Raw genomic sequence first — 20,316 nt, 5'->3', positions numbered from 1 at the left:
TATTGCGGCATTAACATAACTTTAATTTACTATCTAGTGTTTTCACGTTAGGATATAAATAAATTGCAATTTTAATAATTGAATTTTTACTTGTGTTTACTACTTTCTATTAAACTATATTAATAGTTGTTTTCGTTTATCTAATAAATATTTAAAGAACTCACTTGACGTTTACCAATTATTCCTGAAATATATTATTCATAAAATAATGTTTGAAGTATGATTAAAACATTCACCAAACTATTAAATCTCTAGAAAAACAATAAATTTAATTCATTATTCAATAATTATACAATAATCGACACTTTCTAAGGGTTGGCATCACACGAACTGAAATAACGCTTTTCATGAATAATCAGTGATTTTATAATGCGCTTTACGTTCCAGAGCAGTGATTCCGAGAATCATATTCAACTCACAACCAAAATCGGTAAATTTAGGAAACATAGAATGTTTCTCCTGTTATAGGGTATACATGGATGCTATAACTAGCATCTACATAATTATCGATTATTAAAAATACAATGTTTACAAATTGAGCAGTTTCAGAATCGTATTTCCAACAAATGTTTCAACATACTTCGATAAGTTACCAAAACAATACCATTCGACACATAGTAACTACGCGACTGGAAGTCTGAATCATCATTCAGTGCCTGTTCATGAACATGCATGCTTTCTGTTACGGACTTATTCGACACTTGATTCAGCTATAAACCTTTAGAAAGCAAAGTAGCATCGAACGATCCGACTTGAAAAGGCACTTAAAATCTATCAACGTTCATATTTGTATCTATTAATATACAAATATTTATACAAATAATATACATTATATATTAATGTATATTAATAACAATAAACAATAGAAATTTAAAGTATTTAAAGTGTATTTATTTACTTACTCCTTTCTTTAGATTTCCTTCGATTACTTTCTTGAGAATTCTATTTGTTAATATACCCAGGGTAAATACAAAATGAAAGTTACATTTAAAAGTTCATTTCCTTTGCTATCATATTCTTCTGGCATAATGTTTTGGAATTAGACAAAAAGTGTTGCAAAAATCTTTAAACCTTAATTAGCAGAATTTTTTTAAAATCGTACCAAAACCGGACGACATTTCATTTAAAAAACATATAAGTTATAATTCGCGCAATTTCGTGGAAATTATGTCACAATCCGAAGAATTCACGAAATAGAAATACTACCTCGAGTATCATGTTCTCCTGATACTAAAGTTCCAAAAACAACGAAAAATTCTAGCAAAAGCTCGGAAATTCGTTTGAAATTTCCTCCAAATTTAAATTGAGGAAATTAACGTCATTTCCTGGAAAATCCATAAATTGGCGAAAATTTTAAACGAATTTCCGAACTTTTGCTAGAATTTTTCTGCGATTTTGTAACTTTACTATCCAGAGAACATATTAGTCGAGGAAGTATTGATGTTTCGCGTATTCTTAAAAACGTGATATATTTTCAAAGAAATTTCAGGATTACAAAATTGTGAATTTTCTAATAAATTTTAAAAAGTTGTTTGAACATCTATCTTGGAAATAGCATTACAATTTAAAGAATTTATGACATTGTGAAATGTAGTAGGAGAAGATGTGAAAATATTTATGGAATAAAAATTAAATGAAACTGATTTTGTTTAATTTTAAGTAATTTTATTTTTTGTTAAAAGTTATCGTACAAATAAATATATGAGTTGGAAATGAGTAAACATGATTATTGGAATATGGAATTCTCAAGTATCGTCAGATGTTACGTAAAATAATAATTAATATTAAAAATGTTGCAGTAATGGTAGCAGTGGTTGGAGTAGCAATGATAGAAATAGTAGCCATACTACCAATACTAGCATTAATTGTGCAGCAGTAGTCATGTTCGTAATAATAAAAGTTGCTACATAGTTTTTTAATACTATAAAGGAGAAGAAGCAAATTTTATTTATTTCGAGAAACATACAAAAAAAAAATGATTTGTGTAATTTTACTTTCGTTTCTTTGAAGCAGTTATTTAAAAAATCCATCGAACGATATATTGAGTGTAGTCTGCGTGCTTAAATCTGTTTAGAACTGCACCTGTGATCTAATTTAGATTGCTTTCAAAATAATTAGTTCGTATTTAATTTTTAATCTTAATTCCAACCATTTAGAGTGCTGAAATAGACTTTTGATCTGAATTAATAATGTTAAAAATAACATGGTTATGGTAATCAGACTTGATCTCCAAAATTATGTGACAGAAAACAGCAGTAGAGCTAACACGTCTTACTTGTACATTGTTTGTGGTTAAAGTATTTGAAATGGGATCGCCTTTCTTCATTACTTCCGTTAAATATCGACGAACAGGAAATGTAGCTTTCGCCATATTGATCTTCTTTACGAAGGAGGATTTGTAGATTCCATTATGAGGTACGGACCCTCTTAAGATTTTTTGTTATATTCTGGCAGTATTAATTCGAGATGTAATTTATGTCACTTACATTATACAGACTAATATTTCTATTTCCGCAGAAATGAATTATTTGATTGAAAATACGGTCTTTCTCGATCTTTGTGTTGATAATTTGTTGACGGCTGACCACATGGTTTTATGATCGAGTCCTTGATTTTTTCATATATTATTTAGTTTATCAATTACAGCTAAATTGCAGTAAATACATTAAATAAATTATATATTAAGAATATATTAACGTAATGAAAACATTCTCTTAGTGTCAGTAAAATATTTTTACAACATAACCTCATTTTACTTGTTTTAGTTCTTTAAAACTGCAAAAGAGGCTAGCTGCCTCTGTTATGCGATGTGGCAGAAAGAAAGTCTGGTTGGATCCGAATGAAATTAATGAAATTGCAAATACGAATTCACGTAAGTTCCGCAGGAAATGTATATGTGTATTTGATATTTTCCTTCAGTTTGTATATTAATTTTATGTTCTTTAAGGACAAAGTATTAGAAAACTGATCAAGGATGGTCTTATCATTAAGAAACCTGTAGCTGTCCACTCTAGAGCACGTGTTCGTAAAAATACTGAAGCTAGACGTAAAGGACGTCATTGTGGTTTTGGTAAAAGGAAAGGTACAGCCAATGCTCGTACTCCACAAAAGGTAAATAAAAGTTTTCTAACTGTGGGGTTGAAATGGCACGTTATATTTAAATGTTTCTTTACCATTAATAAAATGTTTTAAGTCATCAATATGTATTGGTTGTAGGATCTATGGATTCAAAGAATGAGAGTTCTTCGTCGACTTTTGAAAAAGTATCGTGAAACAAAAAAAATTGACAGACATCTATATCATTCCCTATATATGAAAGCTAAGGGTAATGTATTTAAGAACAAGAGAGTTTTAATGGAATTCATTCACAAAAAGAAAGCTGAGAAAGCCAGAGCAGAAATGCTTTCTGATCAAGCTGAAGCGCGTCGTACTAAAGTCAGAGAAGCACGTAAACGCAGAGCAGAACGTATTGCTACAAAAAAACAAGAATTATTACAATCTTACCAGCGCGAGGATGAAGCAGCGGCAGCGCAAAAAAAGTGATTTAAGAATCGTATGAATTATTGTATAAATAAAACATAAAAAAACAAACTATCATGGTTTTAATTCTAACTTATTTATCTTTAACAAAAATGATAATGTACTGAGTAAAAATGAATTTTCATTTTTGATATAGTATTACTCCTAATGTTAGACATATAGATAAATTCCAGAAAAGTAAATTGAGTTTTACATTCTATAATCTTTTATTCATAAAAGTTATAACATATTTTTTAAATTATATTAACATAAATTAGGTTTAAACAACAGTATAAATCGTATTTTTAATTTATTTAAAATAATTAAATTAATCAATTTTATTATAGCAAAAGGAGAAAACATTAGGTTGAATTAAATTGTTTATTTTTAAAATTAGCTTAAAATTGTACCTGAAAATGAAAATATTGTTACCAATTGTTACTTTTACTTCAAAGAACATGACAGACAAATTTAGAAGATACTTAAATGTCGACTAAAAGTAGGCAAACGTTATTCTTTACCAACGCAGTGTTAGCAAACATGCATTTATTGTAATTTTAAAGGTACGTATCTCATGGAAAACTTTCTCAAAAAATTATTTTATTACGGTTTTTGTGATACGTAAGACATTTGTAATAGGTTAGGAAAAGGCAGAAGTATACAAAACTTACGAAGCAAATTAAAAGTATTCAAATAAATTGTATATAATATTATTTAAGAGTAAATTTACTCAATTAAATAAATGTTCATATTTGTATAAAATAATTTACATTAACACTTAACATTTACTTAACAATAAACATTGTTTCTTAGTATATTTTGTTATATTAATCAAGTCTGTTTAGAACTGCATCTGTGATCTAAATATTTAACTTTTAAAATATGATTTAAAGTATATAATTAAGTTTTTCTATATGGAGTCAGTAATGTTTTCACCAATTTATTTGTGGAAATGTTATATTGTTCGAATTATAAGAGTAATTATTTTTTTACCATTTAAAATATGTCCGAATTGTATCATTATTATTTATGATTACATAGAAGTATGAGGTGAAGTGACTAATCTGTACTATTTAAATTCCATAAGTTTTTATCATTTTATAGATATTTCTTTCTAATATTTGTGATTAAAAAATTTTAACAGAGAATGATATTTAATGTGAGATTCAATAAAGTAATTGTAAATATCTTATATTTTATAAAAAAAATTAAAATATATTGCCAATGAAATTTTTTTACATTGTGTACAATCTACTTTAATTCAAGTAGCATGTATAAGGATTAATTAACTATTAATATTTTTTATAAAAGTTTATTACGCACAAATAAATATTTCTTGGTTTACATTGTAGTATCTAAAAAAGGTATTTAATTACCTAAAGACACATTATTGTTCCTAGCTGGATGCTATGTATTCCTATGGATAAAAACTATTACAATAATAATTGACCAGGAGGAACATGTCTGTAAATATTTATATATTTCAAATTAATACCGGAATTTTTTTATTTTATTCTTTTCCTCTTGTAAGATTACTTTTCTTATTACTTAATAAGCGTTGTCCGTTCTGCAATTTGTACCTTATGTCTTCACCTATTATTAAAACTGTTGAGGCTATTCAGAGTATCTGCTCTACTCTTGAGCTGTTTATGATGACATATATTAGAAGGGTGAAGGTTGCTTGGGGTCATACAAGTTTTATTTTAGCTTGCAAATTTAATCCATGTCATCATCTTATAATCAAACTGATTGAAATGCATCTTCTTGGGTGCTGTTGGCTAAAAAGGCATATGTGTTATTCACTAACTTCCATGTCATTCTTCTCAAGTCTCAAGAAAATTTACATTCATATATTTAGTATGTATTGTCTGACACAACAGATCTTACCATACATTCAATTTCTGTTCTGACTAAATTTACGTACTCCTTAAAGCAGACTGATACCTCATATTGGATAGACTTTTCTGTACTATAAGTATACCTCTGAGAAGTGAGTTCATAGGAATTATCTAAGAGTGCAATCATCACATCTCTTTGAGTTGTCAGGGCACAGGACTTCAATGCTTCTTTGGTTTAAAAGACATTTTACATGGCTTTTGCTTTGGTGTTCTAGCCTCTCATGCAACACTTGCAGCAAGATTTCTTTGGAATGTCGATCTACAAAACAGAAACCATTAGATTGCAACACAGTTATATTTAGGATAAATACACTATCTTTCCTAAAGCCTACCATTATGATCTTGTTATTTTTTTTTAATGACCATGTGTCTCCTATGATTATCTGTTCAAAACCTTCCTCTACTATAGCATGAACAAACGATAGGTTTACTTTCATATCTGGAACATGCATCACCTTATTCAAAAAGTGCTTGATCCTATTTATGTGTGATATTATTGTAATCATCTCATATGTTGCAAAGTATTTTGCTTGCCAGCAGACATTCTCAGTACATTCTGAATTGATAATCAACTTGATTGTATCTAAAGAGTTCAGGTTTGTACTTACCTTTACCAGACCATTTATGCCATATCCTTCCTTTTGCTTGAGATTTTGAGCACTTAATTTTTGCCTTAGTTTTATGCGCATCTGTGCGCATCTTTCAGTTGGTGTTATCTTTCTTCATCTGCCATTTTGTCACCAGTACTGATTCCACATTTGTACTTGGCTTGCAGCAATTGAATCCCATGCACTATGCAAATGCTTGAACTGTTTTGGTAATGTGTAGACATTTGTGGTAATGAGCATTGTATCTGACATCAACTCAGTCAACTCTGCATCTGCTGACCTTTACTCATATACGTTCAATAATTTCATCAAGATTTTTCACAGCCCATTATAAATGAAAGAGGTTTCTTATCCAGAGTGGTAACCAGAATCTCTTTAGTCAATTGAATTCTGCTTCTACTTCTTCTTTTGACTTGATCCACGTATATACGTTCGACTTCCAAAGCGTCTCTCGTATCTAGTACAGTTTGTACTAAAAACTTCCATTGCAGCCAGTTTTTCGTATCGACGAATTTTCCAATTTTTACCTTGTCCAATTCCATAATTCTCATAATTGGTATCGAGATCCAGAAAAATAAAGTTCACATTACGTGTTCACTTCGCGTAGTCGAATCTACAAACCACGTGTTCCATTCGTGAAAATTATCTTCCAGAAAAAAAACCACGTGTTTAGTATCTGGGCCCATAACCTGTTAATGAAACTTCTTCCGCTACACTGGATTATAAAATATTTTAACGTAATATAAACGTGACATACATAAAAAAGGAAATCTTTGGACAAAAATTATACACACTGTAATCATTCTTTCGTATCATGAGTGTCGCTCTCAAAAAACGCAGCTGTGTTCTTAAAAGGATATCTAAACGGGAGGCTTAAGCTGCATCCTCAACTCGCACACGCATGGTTACCAACTTAAATCGACGGGAATGAAATTTTTTCTCAACAAAAACTTTTCCACAAAAAATATTCAAGTATTCCCAAATAATATTGTACTACAAGATCAAATTCCTGTTCCAATTATAACAAAGTACAAAGAAAGTACTATTTCTGTTAAGGAAAATATTTTTTACTAGGTATGTCTTTTTTACATTTAAATAATATTGAATTATTAATGTCGTATTTTTAAATTAATATAAATTTATTACGGATTCTGTAGAGCCCGCTGAACTTGATAGATCAGGAATTACACCTTTATTAAAATTGCCAGCATCCACTGAAATGGCAGAAAATAAAATAAATATCCCCGAAAAAACGAGAGAAGAAGTGAAAGCCGAACGCGAAGCGAAAAAGGCTGCTAAGGCACTTACTAAATTAAAAAGCAAAACCTCCAAAGTACAGAATAAAAATACGTCAAGCAATAAACCTACAAATCTTGACAGTACTAAGAGTAGTGAGACACCAGAAAGAATAATTACTGAAAATGTTCAGACTCAAGAGAATACACCAATAATCAAAATAGCTTCAGATATGTGTATAAAAAGTACACCATTGCAAGTTAACAATGAAGGGAAAAGTAAAGCAGAATTACGTGCTGAAAGAAGAACAAAACAGAAAGCACAACGAGCAGCTAAACAGCAACTCTTGCTGGAGAAACAAAAAGTTAATAGTAAAGAAACCAACGATAATCCATGTGTAATAGAAATTACAAGTCAAACAAATAATGTAGTGAAAATTGTAACATCTAAAAACAGTGCTCAGAAAGATAATACTCACGAAATAAGCCTATTTAAACATTTGTATCATGAAAGAGAGAAAGCCATAGTTGATGTCCCTTCTGTCAATTCAAAAATACACCCAGTAATAATTAGACTTGGTACACAATATGCAAAGAAAGTAATTGTAGGTAGCAATGCAAGATGTGTTGCGCTCTTGGCTGCTGTTAAGCAACTTATTCAAGATTTTGAACGACCATCACAGGCTGATTTTATTAGAGGTTTTGAAGCAAATTTACAGAAATCTGTTGCGTACTTACATCACTGTAGGCCATTAGCTGTTTCGATGCAGAATGCATTAAGGCATTTAAAGCGACAAATGACGCAATTGCCTTCTGTTTTGTCAGATGCTGATGTAAGTTTTTCTTCAACTATAAATGAATTTCTATGACATAATATTTTTCTTGATAATATTTTATGAAAATATATTCCATTTTCCAGGCAAAGAGTAAATTAAGTAGTGCAATTGATACTTATATTCTTGAACAAATACACCTTGCTGACAAGGCAATATCAATAACTATTCAAACAAAAATATCCAATGGAGACGTTATTCTGACGTATGGCTAGTAAGTTTTATACATCGTTGATAAACATAATTATGTTAAAGAATGAAAAGGGTGTTTTTTTATATATTTTATATTTGTAACAAAATTGATATTACTTTCAGCTCATCCTTGATTCATAAAATCCTATTAGATGCGCATATAGCTAGAAAACAGTTTCGTGTTATTGTTGTCGATGGGAGACCATGGCTAGAAGGGAAGGAACAGCTTAGACGTTTAGTAAAGCACGGTATCGAATGCACCTATATTTTGATCAATGCATTGAGTTATGTGATGCCAGAAGTAAGTATCAAAATAGCAGTTTACTTTATTTTTATTAAATGGTTTGTGAGATTAATGTTAATGGTTAATTCGTCCATTGTTGTTGACCAGGTAAGTAAAGTTTTCCTTGGCGCTCATGCGATATTAGCTAACGGTGCTGTGATGTCGAGAGTTGGCACAGCTCAAGTTGCTTTGATGGCAAAAACTTTCAATATTCCAGTTTTAGTAGCCTGTGAGACCCATAAATCTTGCGAACGTGTACAAACAGATTCTATCGTTTATAATGAATTAGGTGAGCAAAATGGATTTATATTTTCCTTCTGGTTTCTAACACGAATAGTTATTCTACTCTAATTCCCTAATACTTGTTAATTCGTCTCTGAAAATTTTGTTCAATACTTTAGGCAATGCGGATGAACTTATACAAGATTATGGGCTTGACGTGAAGAAATCGTTGCTTGCCAATTGGAAGACTAAGAAGTCATTGAACCTTTTAAATATTACATATGATGTTACACCAGCTGATTTGGTGACAGCTGTTGTTACGGAATTAGCAATTTTACCGTGCACTAGCGTTCCTGTGATTTTACGAATTAAACCATCTGAGATTTAAATCTTGCTGTGTTCAAATGTATTTCTTATCAAATAAATTCCAACTCGAATGAAATCTGTCGCGATAATCGTATTCTTTACACTTATGTATTTAAAATTTATTTTAATTCTAAAGTTTTGGAATTGTACATCAAAATCGCAGAAATATCTATCGCGTTCTTTTTATTTATGTCTCTATAAACATCAATACATGAATTATTATTAATGTTATTATATATTATGTTATGTATTTGAAAATAAACTCTTGAAACGTGAACTGGATATTTGTACATTCCAACACATATTCAATAGTATTCTGTATACTCAATACATATTTAAAATTATCATCTATGTATAATAATTTAAATCATTAGAATTACTTTAATTAGAAGTCGGACTACTTAAAAAAAAAAAATTCTATTTTGAATTTTTATTTAAATCAAAATTGAAAAAAAATCAATTTAATCTCTTTTCATTTGATCATGGCAGTGATAAATTATGAAATTACATATAATGTTTGCGACAAATATCAATTAAATACAATATATATGTGATTATGCTATTTAATGTTATTTACTAAATTAAAAATTTCACCTGTGTTTCGTGAAATTTCGATCCAATTAATCATAGTGACGATACCGTGACACTTGCGCTTTAATTTCAATCAATGACTTATAACAGAAAAAAATACAAATTTAAAGCGTATTTGTTGAAATAAATACAGCTATTTATAATTAAGAAACAATCTAACTCGAAGTATCGTGTAAAAAATTGTTAATTAGTTGGAAAAAAGATAATAAACAGATTTAATCGACTTTACACGATATCGATTGTATTTGTAATAAAAAATGTAATAATATTGAATAAAGGTATTAATATTACTGACAGAGAATAAACTTGAGTGATAATATTTTACCTCGCTCTTAATGATCTGCCGATACATCTCATAACTTCCATTTTTCTAGGGAGACTAACAATTTTTGACTGCGGTGGGTCTATGAATACTTTAAATATGACGCCAACAGATTTAGGTTAGTTTTGGCTTAGGGGGTTTGTGATATTTATTTGTCGATACGTTATAGCATTCATAACAGTATATAGATTTATATGAATCAAGATTTATACAAATTAAATGTATTTGAATTAATTAAAATGAAATGATACCTTATTAGAAAAGAATAACTTATCATTGCACTAAAAATGCATCACAACGTTATAATATAACCTAATTTTTCAATTATACGACACTGAAAACGTACCCTGATGATAAAGCAAAAAAGAGACTTAAATCAAGTAATAACTTGCAAGTTTAGTTAGTTTCGAATATTTTATACATAGGAATTGTTTCTTTGTGTATTACAAGAATGTATAATGTGATGTAATAATTATAACCAAAATGTATCCTTCGCATGAATTCAATCACGGGATGAAAATAAAATCTCAGTTATATACACACACAATATATACATACTATATTTCTTAACTAATTTCTTATATTGATTTCCTATTGATTAGTGGTTGAAAAACATGTACAAATTATTTTTGCCAATAATATCTCCTAAGTTATATAGTGGCACACCAAGTTCATTTGTTTCACTTAAAGCGGGAATGTGCAAAATAGTGCCTGCAAATTTACAATATGATTATGATACGATTAAAAAATTTATGCAGTCAGACAAGGCTGCTTCTAAAATACCTGAGAAGTCACTTGATACAAACTTAAAAATTCTTCTGGTACGTATATTTTGTAACCTCCATTTCAGTAATAATTAATTTTTTTTCATTTATTAGGAATTAAAAGTCAACCTGAACAACAAAGCATATTTGTCACGCTGTTTAAGTCTCACACCTAAGGTTCTGAAGAATAGAATTTTATTACTTGAAGAATTTGGTATTGCAAATGTTTCCTTGCATGATATTTTCAGGTATGTCTATTTTTTATAACAGATTAAAAACATATAAAGTATATTGCTTAATATTAGGTTGTGCGTTAAGTCCGTTTCCATTTGTATAAAGAAACACAAACTGAATTAATACATAATCTAATGTAGTATAATTCTAAATCTATAAAATACAGAACATTACTATATTTATTTTATATTTCAGATTTCGAACAATAATACGGAAGTCATTAAGAGGTTTCAAAAAAATGCCTAATATTTCATCAAATGTAGATGTTGTAGACAACTTGTTTAATAGTGTTAATATTAAAGAACATAGCTTCAACACAAATGCACTAAGCAACTACTATACATTGTGTGAATATTACCAAATTTCTATGATAAGTTATAGAGAATTTAACCTTGAAATATCTGACAAGAAACTCGTAACAAAACGTATGCCAAGTTATGTAAGCTTTAGACAAATGTCCAAGCTAATAAATGTTTTACATAACAAATTTCAGTTTAATAACGAGTTCGTAAGTACAATTATTTTTTATGTGCGATTGCAAAAGTAAATATTTTAAATAAAAAATAATTTATTCATTTGATAGATAAGTAAACATTTTTACTTGACAAAGCTATGTCCAGATTCATTAAATAACTTTTACTTCGCATTCAAAGATTATGAAGTAGATGGTGTACAAGTACATGACCTAGTAAAAATAGTTCCACGTGTCTTGTGCCTTGAAACAAATAGGTTCAAAGAATTACTGGCAATTTTAAAAGAAATGAATGTAACAATTCATGCACTTATCAAAGAACCACGACTTATATCAATGAAAAGGAGTACGATTCTTGAAAGATATTATGCTCTGGATAATGTTCCAGAAATTCGATTATGGTTAAAGTATCCAAGGATACTGGAATTGATTATAAAATATAGACAGATTATGCTTAGATTGAACTACTTACGCGTCAGAAATCGTTTACAATACATGAACATTAATACACTTCTGTTAAAATGGCAGCATTTAAAGTAAGAATCAGTACAACGACAAACATTAATTTGTTAATAATATATAGTGAATAATATTCATATTTTTACCAGATACATAAACAACGAATATTTTGGAATAACTAGAAAAAAATATCTGTGTTATTTACTAAGCAAAGAATTAAAAGTTCCAGACGATAAATTTATATTGGTTCTAATGAAGCATCCTCATTGGAAAAATATTTCACTGCATTCTATAGAAAAAACTATAAAATATTTAAAGAAAAAATATACAATAGAAGAAATATGGTCAAATATTCATATTATGTTTTATTCACAGTAAGGACACATGTATATAACTTAAAATGTGATATATTTTATGGTAATTTTAGAAGTTTTTAATGTTCTAACAGATTTATATTTAATGTAGATGTCAAGTTCAGTTAGTGCTAGAAACATTAAATGATACATTCGATTTGGAAGAAGATACCCTCACTAAAAAGCAAGAGCTGGCATTATGTTTGTATGCGTTGGAGAAATCGACTCATTTTAGTGGAGATGGTGTTTGGTTGGTAGCGCCCAATGACAAAAATTACCACGATAGTTTACGTTATCTTCATTCTTAAAATTGTCAATTATATTACACTTAATGATAGAATAAAATGTTTGATTTACACGTTTTAAATGTTCGAACTTATCAGTTTATTTATTCGATTTATTGAATATTATTTTCATACGAATATTAAATATTGTACAAGCTAATAATCGTGCTACCGGTTTCTTTCATACTTTTAAGGCATTTAAAAGGACACTTTTTATTTAAGATGCTTAAATATTGGCAAATCTCTGATTACATATTTTTATCTTTATCTGTAAGTATATTTTGACACAGGTAATAATAAACATTACAAAAGGAAGAATAAAAGCATATGTAAACACTTGATATATTTTTTTTTTTACTAATTCCTGTATGTTTTAATGCACAACAATGTCACCATAGAATATATATAACATTATAGGACATGACGTTTAAATTTTATTCGACATGAATTATTCTTTATTGAAATAAGGATGAACGAAAAAGAAAAATACAAAAATAGTCACATTCATTCATGAAAACTCACGCGTCACACTAAACTACATTTTTAAGGCACTTGGAATGCTCCCGTTTGATTATTCCATAGTTCTAATTAACATAATGTTTTCTTTATTTACCCCTATAGTATTTCGTACTTCTTACTTGTGCATGTTTATTATAAAAAGATTACTAAATATTATCAATGCTTATTTCAAACATATTACTGAAATTTATCTCCAAAAGTTTCTGTAAATTTGTCGCAGCATTTATTCTTTGGAAGTACACTGTGTAATTATTCGAGGAAAAGTGGCGAACTTAAAACTGTATACAAAGAGAGTGGGTGGGAGGCTTCAGAAATTATATTCTTGTAATTTAATTTTCCAAACAGCGGTCAAGAAATACATATAAAAAAAACTAAAAAAAGATTACCAGTGCTTACCATCCATAATGTACATCATATTTGTAAATACTAAGAAAAGAAAGAAAAGCAACGAGAATTAAGTTAAATTTTTAATTGTACCGCTGTTGTATTAAAAAAAGTCTCAGAGATTATTTATTGATATGAAAATTATAAATGGCACAAAGCAATAGCAGTATGTTTTTCGGGAATAGCTCATTTCTCTTTTATGTTCGCTACATACAGTTGGATCAAAATCAATTGCGGAATCGTGTCTAGGAACGATTTATTTTTCTGTGTGAGAGACAGAAAATGTGTGCCCGCAGATTTGCGAAAAACCGAGAAACAGCAAAGGACTTGACTTATCAGTGTGATGGTTAGAGCTCTTAGTGGCCTTGATGCGTTCCTTTGATTTTAACTTGACTGACTTTTTTTACATACACGAAGATTGATCGTGTTAATAGATAATTAAAGAACACTTTATATACAAGACTCGACGATTCCCCCGATGCTCTTGACCCGAACGAAAATAAAACTCCTGAGCAAGCGTCAGTTTTCGGTCTCCTTTATGAATAAGGAACGAAGAAGCGGGTCTTTTAGAACAAGTCTAGAACGGAGGTTTCGAGTCAGTTCAGAAAAGGAGGCAGCTGCACGTAGTTCTGTTGGCTCGTTGGCTCGCTCTTCACCATTACTTGATTCTTCATGGCTTGACGCCCTTGCGGCGAGTGCATGCTGTATTCTTGTTTCTGGTCTTGTTGCTGTTGTTGTTGTTGTTGCGCGTAATCGGGTTGCTCGTGCTGATACTTATCCGCCGGACTGAGACCGCTCACGTAATCAAGTTGCTTGTTCTGCTGGTGCTCCTCCTCGGACATAGAGTTAGCCAAATGAGTAGGTGGTGAATGAGCAGTTACCATCGTTTGGTAATCATTGCGAGTCAGAGGAGGCGGTGGACTGTTGCTGGCATTCATATAGTCTTGGTGAACACGCATCGTGTTACCCGACGGTGCAGAGAACAGGGACGCGTCGTGCTGCGGCAACATTGTTGCGTACGAGTACGTTGACCCGTTATTGTTCGGTCCACCGAACGAGGTCGAATAAGGAGAATTTGAGGGACTTAGAAGATTCAGGTGTGGCGCCAAATCGTACGCTGGTGAATATGCCCAAGCGTCAGGTGGTGCGGTTGCCGTTGTCGGAGAAGCAAACGGATTCAACGTGTTGTTCAGCGAGGTGAATGATCCTGCGGAATAAAAGTTTTTTTTAGAAAAGCTTTAACTTGAATTTCTTCTGCTGTTAAATCAAGTAATAGTAATTAATCGAACGGAGAACCCTTGATACTAGGAGCATCGGCACGTGTAAATCTTTTACTTTTGTTTTTTGTTAGCTTGTAAGATTAGAAAACCATTTAATCGGTAACCGATCCTATCCGAGCGAACAGAGATCTATTAAAGTAATATATCAATTGTGTTTTAATCGAAAAATCTTCAGATATATCCACTTTATCGACCGGTATGAATTTGTATTTTCCTCGTTTACGTAACCGTAGCCAAGAAAGAAACCATCTTTAATGATAACTGAGAACTGCATTTAATCCGCGAGCCCGTAAACATAATCACTCTCCTACTCATCGTGACAGTGATTTCGATATTTACTTTATTCGAATTGTATTAGAAAATGTACGTTTATAATTTTGATATCACCGGTTTGTCAACATTTTCTACGCTTACTTTATTGCAACAAATGTTAAAATTGGATTTCGATTTTGTATTTTCTTTTATCCGGTACACATCGCGTGTTTGATTAAAAAACGGTCGAACATCGCTGCTGTACGTAGGGTGTATTGTATCGATTGATTTATATCGTCAATATTATAAACGATATCGGAAAAGTGTTTCGGACGAAAGTTGAACGGAATCTACTGATATACTTTTTCGTTACGTAATGTCGTAACTTTAGGAGAGACGAAGATCTGGATTGTTTAAGGTCGTTCAAGGTCATTTTGTCAACGATCCAGCACGTATCCAATTCGTGATCGTTGTTTCAATCGTTGCAATTACCTGACAAACCAGGACTCGCCGAGCCAGCAGCCATGTAACCGGCGGTCTTCCGGGGCGGTTCTCTTTTTCTCCATTTCGCGCGCCGATTTTGGAACCAGACCTGAACTCTCGACTCCGAGAGGGCGAGCTTCAACGCGAGTTCTTCCCGCGCGAAGACATCGGGGTACGGCGCACGCTCGAACGCCTTCTCCAGTTCGTCCAACTGATACGCCGTGAACGTTGTTCTGGAATTTATTGCGCGAAGGTCAAACATTTGCGACGCTCGCAATTGGTACCATATGATAATCGTTCTCCCTCGTGACTAATGTCTACAAGAATTGGAAACATGTGACACTATGCTGGTATTCGGTTGTCGTTAAAGTAGCACACGATCGTTAATTTGGGACCAACAGGGAATTTCTTTTCGAATATTTCTACGATTGGATAATGGACGATCAATTGGTACGGTTATTTTTTTCAATCACGTTTCACGGTTGCTCCAAGATTATTCGAGAGACTCGTCAATGATATTTGAAAAAATTGTATTCGATTTGTAATAAAGTGATTGTTAAATACCTAGTTTTCTTTTTCTTGATTCCATTGTTGTCAGTCTTTTTTTTGGAGTCCTTTTTAGCTGGCTGCGCCTCGCTGCTGACTGTAAGATAAATTAAATTCATAGTTGCCTTTTCCTAATTTTTCCAAGAACGCACGGAATGGAAATTGTCGAGAATATTTCTCCTTTGTGTCGTTATTTAGGTATAGCTTCGAACAAATCCTTTTCATATATTTCAAAAACAGAATTTTTAATTTTTAATTCGAAAAAAAAAACAACAACTCGCAAAATTGCCCCAGTTTCTTCAAATTATCAACTATTACATTTCACTTTTGGTCGTTAATTTATCAAATAAATTGCTTTCATTGATCAAAATAAAGGGGAAGCGTATCAACCTCTTACCTTAACGACAAATATTTCTCAATTTTCATAAGGCAAGGTGAGTAGAAAATGTTTATTAATAATGTTACATCGATGTTAGATATTCTATTTCATGCTCGTCGAAACGTTAAATAAACGTTATGCAAACCATTGTTTACCCAACCAATTCGTTTTACACCGTAGAAGAGCAGTATTCAAGGCGACTACAGCTATACAGTAGTTTTTACAGTTTCTAAAGTCTGTTAATTTTATTTACAAGAATCCACATCGAATAGATTCGATACTTTAGCAACAAAGGATAAAAAGTATTCCTCCTGTTCAATCTGTAGTTGTTACGAACCTGGGGCAAGTGTGTTCATCGGATCCTCGGGCTTTCTCTTCAACGGATTCCCCAGTTGCAGGCCCTGTTGCAACGTCGTCGAGGTGGGTGTCGCGGCGGTTGACGTCGAGGTGGTGACGTCCTGGGTCTGAGGTAGCGGCGTATACATGCCGGCCAGCTCGAGCTCCTTCAGCTCCTTTTGTTGCTGTTGTTGTTGCTGCAGGTGATGATGGGAGCTCTGGTGGTGCGGTGGTGGACTATTCGATGAGTCCAATTTGTGAAGGTGGCCGCCTGTGGGCATCAGCTCGCCGGCGTGGTGTCCTCCGTGAAGACCGAGCATTACTTGAATGCTATGGACACCCGTACCACCTCTGCCCCCGAAGTCTGAGAAGATTGGATCGTCGAAGGGGCCTCCGTCCATCGTTCGCGGATTCGTCGACTTTCTCGACAACAATGACAACACACTCTTCCCACGAGTTCTCTCAGACTTTCGGAAGATCCACTCTTCTCTAAAACCTTCTCAGCCTTCGGAAGATTCACTCCTCCAAAAATTTCTCAACCTATCGAAGATCCACTGTTCTCTCAAAATTTCTCAACCTTTGAAAGATCTACTCTTTGGAAGATTCACTCATGAAAAATCTACTCTTTGGAAGATCCACTGTTCTTTGAAAATTTCTCAGCCTTTGGAAGATCCACCCTTTGAAAAATCTACCCTTTGGAAGATCCACTGTTCTTTGAAAATTTCTTAGCCTTTGGAAGATCCACTCTTTGAAAAATCTACCCTTTGGAAGATCCACTGTTCTTTGAAAATTTCTCAGCCTTTGGAAGATTCACTGTTCTTTCAAATATTACTCAGTCTTTGGAAGATCCACTTGTTTGGAAGATCTACTGTTTGGAAGGTTCGCTCTTTGGAAGATTCACTCTTTGAAAGATTCACCCGTTGGAAGATCCACTGTTCTCACAAAATTTCTCAGCCTTTGGACGATTCACTCTTCGGAAGATCCATCCACTCTTCGAAAGATCCACTCTTCCCCGACCAAAGACTTCCTCAGAACTGGATGTCACTTAGATCCCTGCTCGACTTTTTGATATTTCCTCGCACTGTCCCGATTCTACGTCTCTCCTCGTACGTCTTGGTTCTCCAAAGCACTCTCACAACCCTGTCTCTTCTACCATTCGTACATTTCCCCGGAGTCCTTGGCACCAGGCCGGCGAATCCTCGACTTCCGGGCTCAACGTGTCTTCCTCGATGCTCCAGGTGCTTCGCGAGTCACCTGTCGCTTCGATGGTGCCTCGCCAGCAACAGGTACCATCCGAGCGATCGCTACTCTTCCACGGGGTGTTCGTTTCTCGAAAGTCTCTCCCCTCTCTCTCTCTCTCTCTCTCTCTCTCTCTCTCTCTCTCTCTCTGTCTTTAGCGCACGCGGCGGCGCTCGAGAGAGCTCGTTTGAAATCGCCCGGTGGGCCCCGCAATTATGCAAAAAAGTTCCAAGCGGTTGGCCGCGGGTTGATCGCGTTAACGCGTCCGCCGTAATGGAATCCGGACCAATTGCGATCAATTGTTGCCCGGGTTATGATTAATTTTGATTAGTTTTAAGCGGAGTTAACTAAGTGAACCGAGCCCGGGTTAGCCGGCGAAGGCGCGAGAACGCGAGAAGCGAGCGAGCGAGCGAGCGAGCGAGCGAAGCGTCTACGGTCGCGCTACCAGAAGGGAACCAGGACCTTGGAGGACCGCGCGACGACGAATGGTGGTATCGGGTGTGTTACACTTCTATCTCCGCGGGGACGCCGTTTAGCTCGGGTCGCCGTGAACCGGGTGGGTTGTGTCGCGAAGCAAAGCGGTCCTATCCGGGACACTCTCGCACTAGCGACGATCCGTGCCGACTCTGGCTAATCAGCCGACACTCACACAGGCTTATATTTTCAACGGGTTGCCGGCCAGGCCGCCCCCACACATGGAAGCCAGCCAATCCTGCGGCACCTACTGGCCTCCGCTTCGCGTCGAGAGGACGGTACATGCGGGCGCGGTGCTGCCTCCGTTTTCTTCCTCTTTTTCTCCCTTTCCGTTTCACCATGCCCCCGTGCCCTCTGTCCTTCTCTCTTGCTGCCCTCACTCCACCCCCTGCGCGACCGATTGCTCCCTTGCTACGACTTCTTTCTTCCCTTTCTCCGGTTCCCCCTGTTACGTGCTCCCTCTCTTGCTCTCTTTTGCTCTCTCTCTCTTCTCTCTCTCTCTCCTCTCTCTCTCTTCTCTCTCTCTCTCCCTCTCTCTTTTTCTCTGTTGGTTTCATCATTTCGGCGTTTGATCTCGCTCGCTCGACGCGTTGCCCGTGCCACCATTGCGACCGCCCCCGGGGCCTCTTGGCGTGCCTGGAGAACGGGCTCCAGCGTTATACGGTGACGCTCGCTGAACGGTAGGCGGACGGGGAGAGGGGCATGTGGGAATCAGAGCGGTCGGGTTCGTACACGAGCCGTTGTGGGAAAATTGTGGGTTCGCCCGGCTCCACGTACGCTTGGACTGTGGACTCCTCGCAACGCGACCTCTTCGACCTTTACGAGTTTCTCGGAATGGCTGACGTTTAAAAAGCGACGATGTCCACGACGACGTCTGCGGACGGGAGCAGTGTTTCTCAAACTCTCGTGATCCACGAGAGGGTTAGCTTTCGTATTTGGCAATTAACGCGTTAACCCTCCCTGTACCACCCCTGGGTTTTTACGGACCAAGAGACTTTCGCATTGCTCGATTATATCGTTAGGACAACATTCCTTGGAAGTTAACATAAAGTAATGGAATCTTTGTTCGAAATACATACAGGTCCGTTTGGACCCAGGTGTGGTCTCTCTTAATCGTTTAAATCACTGGTACTGTGAGGGTTAAACCCTACAGCAATTTTCTATACTTAAGGGTGCTCCGGGTATTTGTTCGAACCGTGGTGTAAAAAGTTGAAATATTCGATAATTTGTCGATCTACTTTTATTATAAGAGTAACGTAGTAATATATGAGAGTAATGCTATTTAAAAGTTTACAAGTATTAGAATTCGTGTCTTGTCGATCTACTTTTATTTTATGGTATTACTAACGAGAGTAATGCTACTTAAAAGTTTACAAGTATTAGAATTCGTGTCTTGTAAAGAATCGTTGTAACTTTCGAGTCCCCAGGGACAACCGTAGTGTTTAATGCGTTAAGGGAAATACTCGTTATTAAGAAAAACGACAGTGTGAAAATAGATGGAATTGATAGAGTTTGGAGAAAACACCTTGGCGAGCTATTGGGTGAAAAAGATGTATGTAAATATTGGGTTGTACGGTAAATTCGTCAGGTCGTTCGTGAGTATTCTTTTCTAAAACTCGATTCTTTAATAATAATGATTAAGTCGCGAAAATTTGGTTTAAATCTGGCACTGGCACAAGCAGGAGTGTGTATTAAATTTAACCGAATTCACGTTACAGGACAACAATATAAATGTTCGATCGAGAAAGAGAAAGGAAAAGATGTGTATATCTGTATGATAATTGGAAAT

At 34.2% G+C, this 20,316-nt stretch overlaps 4 protein-coding genes and 1 long non-coding RNA gene across 11 annotated transcripts; 3 read left to right on the top strand and 2 right to left on the bottom strand.

Annotated features, from left to right (window-relative positions):
- Positions 1 to 2,371: 2,371 nt before the first annotated feature.
- Rpl19 (ribosomal protein L19) lies at positions 2,372 to 3,592 on the top strand. The gene is made up of 4 exons (XM_076317601.1): positions 2,372 to 2,415; positions 2,766 to 2,872; positions 2,948 to 3,111; positions 3,217 to 3,592. Exons 1-4 carry the CDS (start codon positions 2,411 to 2,413, stop codon positions 3,541 to 3,543), a joined length of 603 nt encoding a protein of 200 aa, XP_076173716.1. The 5' UTR covers positions 2,372 to 2,410; the 3' UTR covers positions 3,544 to 3,592.
- A 369-nt stretch (positions 3,593 to 3,961) lies between these two features.
- On the top strand, positions 3,962 to 9,426 carry Eif2bdelta (eukaryotic translation initiation factor 2B subunit delta). 2 transcript variants are annotated; one of them, XM_076318466.1, is made up of 7 exons: positions 3,962 to 4,082; positions 6,679 to 7,099; positions 7,183 to 8,093; positions 8,180 to 8,307; positions 8,409 to 8,586; positions 8,677 to 8,857; positions 8,970 to 9,426. In XM_076318466.1, the coding sequence occupies exons 3-7, from the start codon at positions 7,245 to 7,247 to the stop codon at positions 9,176 to 9,178; spliced, it is 1,545 nt and encodes a 514-aa protein (XP_076174581.1). In that variant the 5' UTR covers positions 3,962 to 4,082; positions 6,679 to 7,099; positions 7,183 to 7,244; the 3' UTR covers positions 9,179 to 9,426. The 2 variants fall into 2 exon arrangements, with proteins under 2 accessions (XP_076174581.1, XP_076174582.1); XM_076318467.1 differs by having other exon boundaries at positions 3,971 to 4,082; positions 6,881 to 7,099.
- On the bottom strand, positions 4,825 to 9,334 carry LOC143150292 (uncharacterized). Of its 6 annotated transcripts, none has more exons than XR_012993019.1 (5): positions 6,553 to 9,257; positions 6,026 to 6,482; positions 5,750 to 5,856; positions 5,407 to 5,676; positions 4,825 to 5,297 (listed from the first exon to the last, which is right to left on the bottom strand). It is a non-coding gene; the product is annotated as an uncharacterized LOC143150292 (long non-coding RNA). The 6 variants fall into 6 exon arrangements; XR_012993017.1 differs by having other exon boundaries at positions 6,026 to 6,740; positions 6,820 to 9,257; XR_012993016.1 differs by having other exon boundaries at positions 6,026 to 9,257.
- A 778-nt stretch (positions 9,427 to 10,204) lies between the features above and the next one.
- Positions 10,205 to 12,976, top strand: Mterf5 (mitochondrial transcription termination factor 5). Its single transcript, XM_076318049.1, has 7 exons — positions 10,205 to 10,554; positions 10,672 to 10,890; positions 10,948 to 11,081; positions 11,263 to 11,575; positions 11,651 to 12,075; positions 12,148 to 12,372; positions 12,464 to 12,976. Exons 2-7 carry the CDS (start codon positions 10,684 to 10,686, stop codon positions 12,657 to 12,659), a joined length of 1,500 nt encoding a protein of 499 aa, XP_076174164.1. The 5' UTR covers positions 10,205 to 10,554; positions 10,672 to 10,683; the 3' UTR covers positions 12,660 to 12,976.
- Repo (homeobox domain-containing protein reversed polarity) lies at positions 12,954 to 18,927 on the bottom strand. The gene is made up of 4 exons (XM_076318050.1): positions 16,816 to 18,927; positions 16,118 to 16,196; positions 15,563 to 15,786; positions 12,954 to 14,745 (listed from the first exon to the last, which is right to left on the bottom strand). Exons 1-4 carry the CDS (start codon positions 17,213 to 17,215, stop codon positions 14,135 to 14,137), a joined length of 1,314 nt encoding a protein of 437 aa, XP_076174165.1. The 5' UTR covers positions 17,216 to 18,927; the 3' UTR covers positions 12,954 to 14,134.
- Positions 18,928 to 20,316: the final 1,389 nt, after the last annotated feature.

The sequence above is a fragment of the Ptiloglossa arizonensis genome, chromosome 8, assembly GCF_051014685.1.
Source record: "Ptiloglossa arizonensis isolate GNS036 chromosome 8, iyPtiAriz1_principal, whole genome shotgun sequence".
Lineage (NCBI taxonomy): Eukaryota > Metazoa > Arthropoda > Insecta > Hymenoptera > Colletidae > Ptiloglossa > Ptiloglossa arizonensis.
The sequence above is the reverse complement of the archived record's forward strand: the minus strand, read 5'-3'. Positions and strand labels throughout refer to the sequence as shown.

Excerpts from the sequence above, each read along its gene's own strand:
- Rpl19 (XM_076317601.1), top strand. Across the intron at positions 2,873-2,947 it reads AATTGCAAATACGAATTCAC|GACAAAGTATTAGAAAACTG; the intron begins GTAAGTTCCGCA and ends ATGTTCTTTAAG. Across the intron at positions 3,112-3,216 it reads ATGCTCGTACTCCACAAAAG|GATCTATGGATTCAAAGAAT; the intron begins GTAAATAAAAGT and ends TATTGGTTGTAG.
- Mterf5 (XM_076318049.1), top strand. The coding sequence starts at position 10,684 with ATGTACAAATTATTTTTGCCAATAATATCTCCTAAGTTATATAGTGGC. Across the intron at positions 10,891-10,947 it reads CAAACTTAAAAATTCTTCTG|GAATTAAAAGTCAACCTGAA; the intron begins GTACGTATATTT and ends TTCATTTATTAG. Across the intron at positions 11,576-11,650 it reads TTCAGTTTAATAACGAGTTC|ATAAGTAAACATTTTTACTT; the intron begins GTAAGTACAATT and ends TTCATTTGATAG.
- Eif2bdelta (XM_076318466.1), top strand. The coding sequence starts at position 7,245 with ATGGCAGAAAATAAAATAAATATCCCCGAAAAAACGAGAGAAGAAGTG. Across the intron at positions 8,308-8,408 it reads GTTATTCTGACGTATGGCTA|CTCATCCTTGATTCATAAAA; the intron begins GTAAGTTTTATA and ends TATTACTTTCAG. Across the intron at positions 8,587-8,676 it reads TGAGTTATGTGATGCCAGAA|GTAAGTAAAGTTTTCCTTGG; the intron begins GTAAGTATCAAA and ends GTTGTTGACCAG.
- Repo (XM_076318050.1), bottom strand. The coding sequence starts at position 17,215 with ATGGACGGAGGCCCCTTCGACGATCCAATCTTCTCAGACTTCGGGGGC. Across the intron at positions 15,787-16,117 it reads ATCAAGAAAAAGAAAACTAG|AACAACGTTCACGGCGTATC; the intron begins GTATTTAACAAT and ends AATAAATTCCAG. Across the intron at positions 14,746-15,562 it reads GGCGAGTCCTGGTTTGTCAG|GATCATTCACCTCGCTGAAC; the intron begins GTAATTGCAACG and ends TTTATTCCGCAG.